The sequence below is a fragment of the Hevea brasiliensis genome, chromosome 13 (genome assembly GCF_030052815.1).
Source record: "Hevea brasiliensis isolate MT/VB/25A 57/8 chromosome 13, ASM3005281v1, whole genome shotgun sequence".
NCBI classification, from domain to species: Eukaryota; Viridiplantae; Streptophyta; class Magnoliopsida; order Malpighiales; family Euphorbiaceae; genus Hevea; species Hevea brasiliensis.
Genome location: NC_079505.1, coordinates 91,343,702 through 91,352,908, shown reverse-complemented (window position 1 = coordinate 91,352,908; position 9,207 = coordinate 91,343,702). Strand labels below are relative to the sequence as shown.

The following is a 9,207-nucleotide window of genomic DNA, read 5'->3' as shown; positions in this document are numbered from 1 at the left end:
ATGGGGCTTTTGAGAAGCTTTTTGGTGTCTTCTAGTGTAAGGTTTTCTTTTGGAGGGTCTGTCTTGGTAGTAAGGGGATTTAGGTTTGGAGAGGTATTTTTTATGCTTTCGATGTCTTTTGGTTTGGCAATCTGTGCAGGGTTTGAAGGTTGAAGAGGAAGATGGCTTTTGGAAGGAAATATCGAATTGTTGGCAGAAGGTTCTAAGTTCTTTCTTAGTTTTTGGGAGCTCCCATTGAAGTTGTTTCTAAAGCTTACGATCTTGACAAATTTTTAAGCCGTCTTTCTAAGTGAAGCTGATCAGTGATCCATAAGTTAGTTGGTCATAAGGAATATTTTCATAGTTTTGTTCCTTGATCCTATTCCTAACTTTGTCACCAAGGAGAGGAGGGAGGCCAGCAAGGAATTTCTCCTTCCAAAATGGTAGGTTGGAGTCTTCTCGAAGCACAACTCTGGTAAGGAAAGTATCCTTATACCATTTGAAGTCACTAAGTTTTTTGCACCAAAGATTAGAAAGAAGTTCAGCATTCTTATCTTTGACATGTGATGGATCTCCAACAAAGTAAAGAGTCAAGGCTAAGATGAGAGTGGCAATAACATTTTGAATTGGTCTGCCATTTTCATCAAGTATTGGTTCCTGATCTTCATCAAGTTCAACAGACTTTAGGATCTCAAGTTTCTACTGGGGAGTGAGATAATAATCCCACCATCCTTTAAGTTGACCTGAGAATCCTACTATAAGAAGTTCTGCAATCGCTTAGTCAGTAGTGCCTCTCTGGGTTCGATAGGCATTTGTGGCCATAGTCACTTGCTGAAAGATGTTGAGAATGTTGTATTCAGACATTCCATCTATATGCCATTCATAAACAGAAGAAGCATTATAGCGGCTTTGGGAGAGGGCACTCGGTTTGTCTTCCAAATTGATGTCTGGAGCAGTGGCTCTTGGATAGTAAAGTTGTTGTGGATTCTGCCAATGAACTTTGTTTACATCTGGAAGAGCTTCTTCTTGGAAAGCATTCTCTTCATCAGAAGATTATTCCATTACATTGACAGAGGCTTTAGGAGTGTCTAGAATGATAACATTAGACTTTGTAAAAGTTGATGGAAGTTGATTCAGGCAATCCTGAATAGCTTGAAGAAATTCTTCTCTGTTCTTTTGGTGAATGCTACATAGAGAATTCTTTGAAACTTCAAAGGGCTTAAAGGCTGAAGCTTTCATCTTTGTTTTCACGAAGGTAGTAATGGTAGTTGGGTGCTGAATATGCTTTAGGAGATCATTTAATTATTTTTCAATAGTATAAAGATGACTATTGGTTCAGCTGTTCTGCTGGATGATATTCTCAAGATCCCTTTCAATATTTTTCTCACTTTTGAGTTTGAAAGGGGAGGCTATAAGATTGGTTTTATGGCGTCTAATTTGGAGTTCTCGGAAAGGTGGGTGGATAGATGGAATCTATTCACCTTTTGAAGTTTGCCAGGAAGTTATTTCAGAGAGTGGGTTTAAGGTTTTAAAAGCAAAAGGATATTCCAGATTATTTTCAAAAGCATAAATTTCAAACCAATCAAACAAAAGAATATGCGTTTGATGCTCATGAATGAATGCATAAAATCTTTCTTGGATTTCCTATCTTTAATACATTAAGTGTTTGAAAAACCAAAGTTTTTTCTCATGATTATGAGGAGCATAAAAATCTTTTTGAAGATAAACTTTGCGAACTTGAAAATCCTTTTGAAGAACATTTAATTCAGGATCTATATTCTCAGTCACAAAGGATAAAGTTGGAGATGTTGGTTTGGGTTGTTCTTCAGGAGTGGTATAGATAGGTCTTGGTATTATGGTAGAAAAGTCAGCAATTTGCATCGAAGTCATTCTTGGTATGTCAGAAGTTGAATGTCTTGGCAAGTCTGGGATTTGAGTAAAGTGTTCTGTGTTTGTTGGATAATTAACTACAGAGGGTGTTCTGGTCAATGGTAGGTCGATAACAGTAGGTAGTTGCGAGATTCTTCCTAGGTCTATAGTTCCAAAGGAAGAGGCAATATCAAAGGAGCGTCTGGAAGTTGAGGGTTTTCTGGCAAAAGAGAGCTTTACTTTCCCATTAGGGTATTAGGCAATTTCTTTGAGCTGGGTATTTGGGTTAGGTGGAGGCAGTGGTTGTGGTCTTGTGGCTCCTTCTAGGATCCAATCTTCAGGTAGTGATACCTCATTCCATTTGATTGCTTTAGGAATGATAGCATTGGCTCGTGTAAGGTCAGTTTGGAGAAGGAGGGTTTCTCCTTTCTGACTGTGAATAAGAACTTTAGAAGCAAAAGCAGTCATCATGGCTTTGTAATGAACTTTAAAAATCAAAGCAACAGGAATAGATCTAGGAAGCATTTTGTAATTATGAGTTTTGATTTGTAAAACAAGACTATCAAGTAAATTTCTATCATTTAAAGAAACAGTTAAGTTCGGATAACATTTAAAAGAAATTGGACCAATGTAGATACTAGACTCAACAGAACTAAGTAAAGAATCTTGGAAGTCATAGAAGCGAACATCCCTAAGGACAGCTAAAATGGAAGTTTTTAGACATTCCTTAGTCAAGGGCTTAATTTCCACCTGAACTAATCCTATATGGACATAATTGTAACCTTTGGCTTTGTGTTTGTTCAAAGAAGCAAAAGTTTTGTAATTGGAATATCTCTTTCTTCAGTTTTGATGCTATAGTCAGTTTTGGTGAGAAAGTTAAACTTGCTTTGTTTATAGATCTGATCTTTCTGAACTTTAAAAAGTGTTCAATTATCTATTGCTTTTTCAAAGTCTTCAATAATTAATTTTTCGCTATTGACTATCTTCTCTCCAGTTCCAGAAGTAGAAGAGCTGGAAACAGACTGATTTTTGCAAAATATATCCATGAGTTAAACAGTTTAATTAAGACATTCCCTACAGTAGGACGTCTGGATTTACAGCCAAACCACTAGGACTTACAATTAGCAAACTCAAATCCTCAAAAGGGCTCAGGAATGCACCAACCAAACAAAGAAAACTCACGGAGATATATATATATTGATGTGATACCCTGGGTGTGTAAGTAGCTCCAAATTAATTTCTTGTGTGAATATTGGATGAATTATTTGTTTTATGTATTGGATGTGCATTTCATGGTAGAATTGCACTAGGTTTAGATAGTTATAGAAATTACATCTATAATCAATATCTAAACTCTCTGAGTCGAACGCTCATTCCTGTTCAAATATTTTTCTCAGGTTGCAAGATGAGCGAGTTTATTTCTGCTGGTCTAACTTGCATTTTCCTCCGCAAATTGTGCTTCGTAGTTTAATAGTTTATTGTGTCTATTTATTTATTTGTTTGTTTAACAACAAGAGCTCCACTGTGACATTGATTTATGTATATATTGTATTAATTAATAAAAAATTTATAATATTAAATAATTTATATATGATGAGTATCATAGTTGAACTAGGCTCCCCTAATTTTGGTTTCCTAATAAAAATCAGATTGAGTTGTCCCAAAATAAATTTATAACATTTTATTTTATTTTTGTTTGCATGTTGAGCCTTGATTTTGGTCCAGATTATGGCTTTGGGAATAATAAGGCTTATTACGAGTATTGGGGATTTTATGCTGGTTGAGGCCCTAGTGCCAGTCCGACCCGTGAAATCGGATCATGACATATTTCCTCAATATATTTCATAGCCTTTTCCCTACAACTAGATATGGTTGAAATGAGTTGTTGAGTTTCCTAAGAATGGGTGGTTGATCGAAACCATTTAATTAATTACCAATCCCAATTCTAATATTTATTACAAGGTTTTGCTAACCAGCCATACTTGCTTATTTGTCAATTAGTGCATATACTTATTAATTAATGCTTTTTATTAAGAATGTCTAAAAAATTTTATATCGCTTAAATATTTGATTCCCATCAAATTTGTATATTCTTTAAGAACTTTCAACTTACCTGGCAGCTTTGGAGTTAGAGTTAAATCCCCAATTTTATTAATTTAATACTGCGATTAAGAGGTGCGAAGATGCTGCAGAACCATTGCAGCTGCTTTGTCAGAAACAATGCTGCGTGTGGTGCATCATCACCTCCACACATTAACAAAATCAATCAATCCTTCAATCCCAAGTAATGGAATTCCAAGTTAAAAATGTTCTTGACATTGGATCTTGTTAAAACTAAATTAATTACAACATTATCAGAAGCTAGCCTAATAAAGTTCTGAAAAAAAACCCATCTCAGCCACCAAATGCTCAACATTGTATAATAAAATATTATTACATATCAAGAAAAACGTGTATCTGACCATAGACATACAAAGCACCCAAATGTTACATGAATGTTTTTTTTTTAATAATTTCATCACCTTTCTTTGTTGGATCTTGAACACCCAAATAAAGCAGAAACTGCAAATGAACAATAGATTCATCAATCTCTATTTCTTGACTGTATTCATAGCCTTTTGGGTCTCAAATCAATAATCTAAAACTGGCAATTGACATTTGAGACCACCAATTACAATACCATATTCCTAATCTTTAATTTAATTTCTTTCCTCTTATGCAATAACCAAATAATCTTTATATCTACATATCCCTCGTATCTACATACTGTTATTCCAATATTCAAGAATAAAAGGGGACAAAAAAACACCCCAAAATTCTTGAATCTAATTAAGATCAAGAAACTGCAAACCCATCTCTATTGGCATTCATTAAGCAAAACCTGGAAGGCCTTGGACGAAAATTCCTCCTCCTTTGAAGATCATGACTAGAAGGCTTGATAATCTGTAGGAGAAAGGCCCTCAATGAATTTGCCTTGGCAATTACAGCCAATTCCCCCTTGTTTGATGATGATGATCTACCGGGTACCCTTCGGAAATTCCTGTGAAGACTACATCTGAATGATCCAGGATGTTTGGTGGGAGAGCACAGACAAATCCTGCCTTGTGCAGATTGTTGTTGCTGTGATTTTGAATCTGAAGGTGCACGTTTTGATGCCATACAATAAAAATTAATTAATACACCTCTATGAGAGAGAGAAAGAGAGAGAGAGAGAGAGAGAGAGCTGTGGTTCAGTTTTCTTGGGAGGCAAACTGAGGGAAGATTGGCTTTGTGGGTAATTTTATAGCCATCTTTGTACGTTAATGACCTTTGCTTTGGTGGTGTATGACACCTTAGTCCAAGTGGCGCATAAGGTAATATTGATTAGACTTTGACAATTGGTTAATGCTGAATTGCTGGATATCAACTTTTCAAGATGGGCTAGAAAGTCTTTTTAACTATGATTAATTAATTGCCCTTACGTTACTTGTATTAATTAGAAAATACAATTGAGTGCTGCTCCTTCACTACTGCTAGTGCTTACCAATCAAAAGAGCTAACTTTCTCCTTGTGAGATTGGTTAACTAGTTTTTTTACAAATAATTTTTTCAATTTTATTTATTTATAAAAATAGTTTTTCTATAAAAAAATTTTCTGAATAAAGTATTTTCTGAAAAGCAATTAATTTTTATTATTTAATTATAATGTTGAAAAATAAAAAAAAATTATTTTTTATTATTTAAGTATTAAAAAATATATTTTTTTTTAATAAATTTTTCATTGAATTAAAAATTTGAATCTTACTAATTGCAAAGCTCCTTTTGCGATCTATAAATTATAATAGCCACCATTGATTATTGATGACGGCTAATAGCTACTAATAATTAATGATAATTGAAGGAGCTAATAACTATGTATTTATGTTATTTATTTATAATTTTTTTATATTTTAATAATTAAAAAAAATTCCTCAAAAATAATTGAAATTTCCTTTTGATTAGAAAATTATTTTTTATTAATTAATTATTTTTAGCACTTTAAACACTAAAAAAATATATATAAAAAAGAAATGTTTTGTGAAACATATTATTTATATGTTTTCCCAATAAACACGTTTTGGAGCAGTCTATCTGAACGTTAATTAAATTGTTTAATTTGATTTTTTTTTTTTGAATGTAAAAATAATAAATTAATAATTAATGATAATAACCTCCCACCTTACTAATAATTTGAAGTGTGCATGAGTTGTATTCCCTTAACCTTTTGATTTAATGAAATTTAAACATAAATAATTTATAATTATGAATTCTATGTGAGACCTTAAAATTTTCAAATTACTTTTACTTTTGGATTATTAATTTCTTGCCAAATTTTGGTCTTGTGGTCCAATGCTATTGATGACATTTCAGTGCTCCTCTATGACTATAGTATTAGTGCCATGGGTTGCTTTCTTGACACAGATTATTAATTTATTATAAAGTAGCATGGTTTTATAATTAATAAATATTCAATTAAACTTTTTTATTATTACAAAATAATATATTTTTTAATTGTACTAAATTAATCTACCTTTTTCATCCAACCATCAAACATTCAAGTCCTAATTTAAGAGTTTATTTAGAAATTGAAATTAAATTGAAATTTCAGTGTGATATTAATCTTATTTTTTAATAATTTTATTTTAGTCTGGTACATATTTAATACAGTTTTATTTTGATTCTTAATAAAAAAAACAAAAATAAAAATTAAAGTAATAAAATAAATTTAATACGATTCTAATTAGCTTAATAATAGATATTATGATAAATAAAATTTAAACAGTCAATTTTTGAAAAATGTTGGTGAGTCCTTTTTTGCAAAGCTAACCTATTGTTTGTGATGCTTAACTATGCCAAATCTAATCAAATATAAAATCATGAAATTTTATTACCCTCCTAAATAGGAAAGAACGATACCATAAGATACAGAAAAGGAAAAAGAATTCAAATTTATAATAAACTTGAAGAGAAAAATAAGGATTGTCAAGTCTTTATATTAACTCTTATGTTATACTCAATTCATATGGAATAATACACCTTTCTCACGTTTAGATAAGAATATCTATGAGATATCCAATAGTCAGATAAGAGTTGACTTTAATATTATATAGAGAAAATAAATCAAATCTATCTCACTTCTAAAAGTTAACTCAAGAAAAAATTTGACTAAGTTTTTATATATAGGGAAAATTTCTTAAAAAAATCCTATACAATTCTACCTTATACTTTAAAAATTACCAATTAAACCTATACTTGCAAATTCTGCACAATTATAACACACCATTACTATGTCCATTAAGTGACTAATAGAGACGTCATGTCAGATGCCACATCATGCCAATGGTAGGGTAAAATTGTACAATATTTGACAGTATACGATTAATTGATAATTTTTAAAGTATAGAGTAGAATTTAAAAAATTTTGAAAATATAGGAATTTTTAGTAATTTCCCCTAAATTATTAATTATAAAAATATTTTATGTAGATTATTAAGTAAAATATATAAATTAAATAGATTCGAGTATTTAAAATACTAATTGGATTCAAATATAATCACTTTAATATGTATTTTATACGTTGTCATCTTTAACATAATCTAAAGACCAAAAAATAATTTTTCTTAAATATTTATAACAAAAATTAAATATAATTAATAAATCTATATACAACAATAATAACAATTAAATCTCTCAAATTAATTAAAGTTAGTACTTTAACTCGCGTCTAAAAACTGATTGAAGGACAAGATTGACCAAGTTTTTATATATATTTGCACTCTTACTTTACACTCAATCGATTTGCGACAACAAAACTAATTGCAAAAACAAGCAATTTCCAAGCCGCTCATAACTGCTAAAAATGGAATAAAAGTTCAGAAGCATGGAAGGCAATATCGAAAAACATTTTTGCCTGTTTCCAAGCTGGGTTGGCTCACAGGCTGTACCAGATATGGTTTAGAGCTGACGAGAAAGTGAAAGGTTTAGGTCGGCATGTGCATGTCAATTAGGACCAGCACAAACCCTCGCATGCCATCGGCATCTCCACTGCTTAGTGCTGAATTAGTAGACACGTAGTGAAGTCTAGATGGGCAAGAACCACAAAACACGGATACTTCATCACAAACATGACAAGGACAGATTACCAACCAACCCCTGAAGACAAATTCAAGCCAATTTTATCACATGAATTGGTCTTACCAAAAGATATGGTTCCTGGACTAGTGCCTCACAGCAGTTTGGGAGTAGAGGAGGTGGGTTGATCAGAAGTTTCATTTGATGTTGATTGAAAGCATGGTTTCGTATGTGATCTCAAATTTTTCCTTTGTTTTTGGCGATATGGTCAAGGAATTGAATTCTTCGGTGGGGATAACTGATGGGATGACTGAGAATGATAGAATGTGCAGTGGGTCAATGGAATATTATTGTTTCCTTTGAATTTTCAACTATTCTACTTTTTTTTTTAATTTAGAATTTTATTGGAGTGATTTATTCTCAAATATTTATAGAATAATTTGAATAAAAATTCTATTTTGAATTAAAAAAAAAAAAAAGATGGTTTGATTTCATGTTCAGATGCACATGAACTCTCAAATTTCGATAAGCGAAATCTGAACGTTTGCGTGCTGCAGGCCCAGCCCGGTCTGGCTATTAAGCTACCGACTACAAAACATCCTTTTGGGCTTGAGTTGAGTATGGATCCACTAACCATGGGCCTTGATTATAGTTTAGCTAAAATTGCAATGAGCTCCTCCTTGGGATACTACTGATGAGGTCTTGAGTTTAAGCCTCAATCAGAGTCAAATACACTAAAATAAAATCTTAACTGGAATAGTAGATGTATGTATTACCTGTTCCACATATGTTAGGAAAATATATAATTTGGTCCTTGAATTTTATCCTATATTACATTTTAGTTTTTAAATTTTAAAAAATTAATTATTTAGTCGATAAATTTTATATTATATTACACTTTAATTCCTAAATTTTAAAAAATAAATTATTTAATCACTTTAATTTTAATATATAAAATAATTTAATCCCTATAATTTTAATGTTTGTAACAATTTCATCAATGACTAAGTTCAAAACATTAAAATTACACAACTAAAGTGTGATATAGTGTAAAATTTAAGAAATTAATTATAAAAATTGAAGGATTGAATCGTAATACAATGTAAAACTCACAAAAAAAATAATTAATTTTCTAAAATTCAAGATTAAATTGTGATATGAGGCAAAACCCAAAGACCAAGTTATAAATTTCTCTTTATGTGTTATTACGAGAAATCACATGCAAACATAGGCCTTCTTAAGTAACATATAGTATGAAGGGCTTATTTTC

General features: G+C 31.3%; 1 protein-coding gene across 1 annotated transcript; it reads right to left on the bottom strand.

Moving 5' to 3' along the window:
• Nucleotides 1–4,263: 4,263 nt before the first annotated feature.
• On the bottom strand, nt 4,264–5,121 carry LOC110671477 (uncharacterized). The gene has a single exon (XM_021833961.2). It carries the CDS (start codon nt 5,005–5,007, stop codon nt 4,684–4,686), a length of 324 nt encoding a protein of 107 aa, XP_021689653.1. The 5' UTR covers nt 5,008–5,121; the 3' UTR covers nt 4,264–4,683.
• Between the last annotated feature and the right edge of the window lie 4,086 nt (nt 5,122–9,207).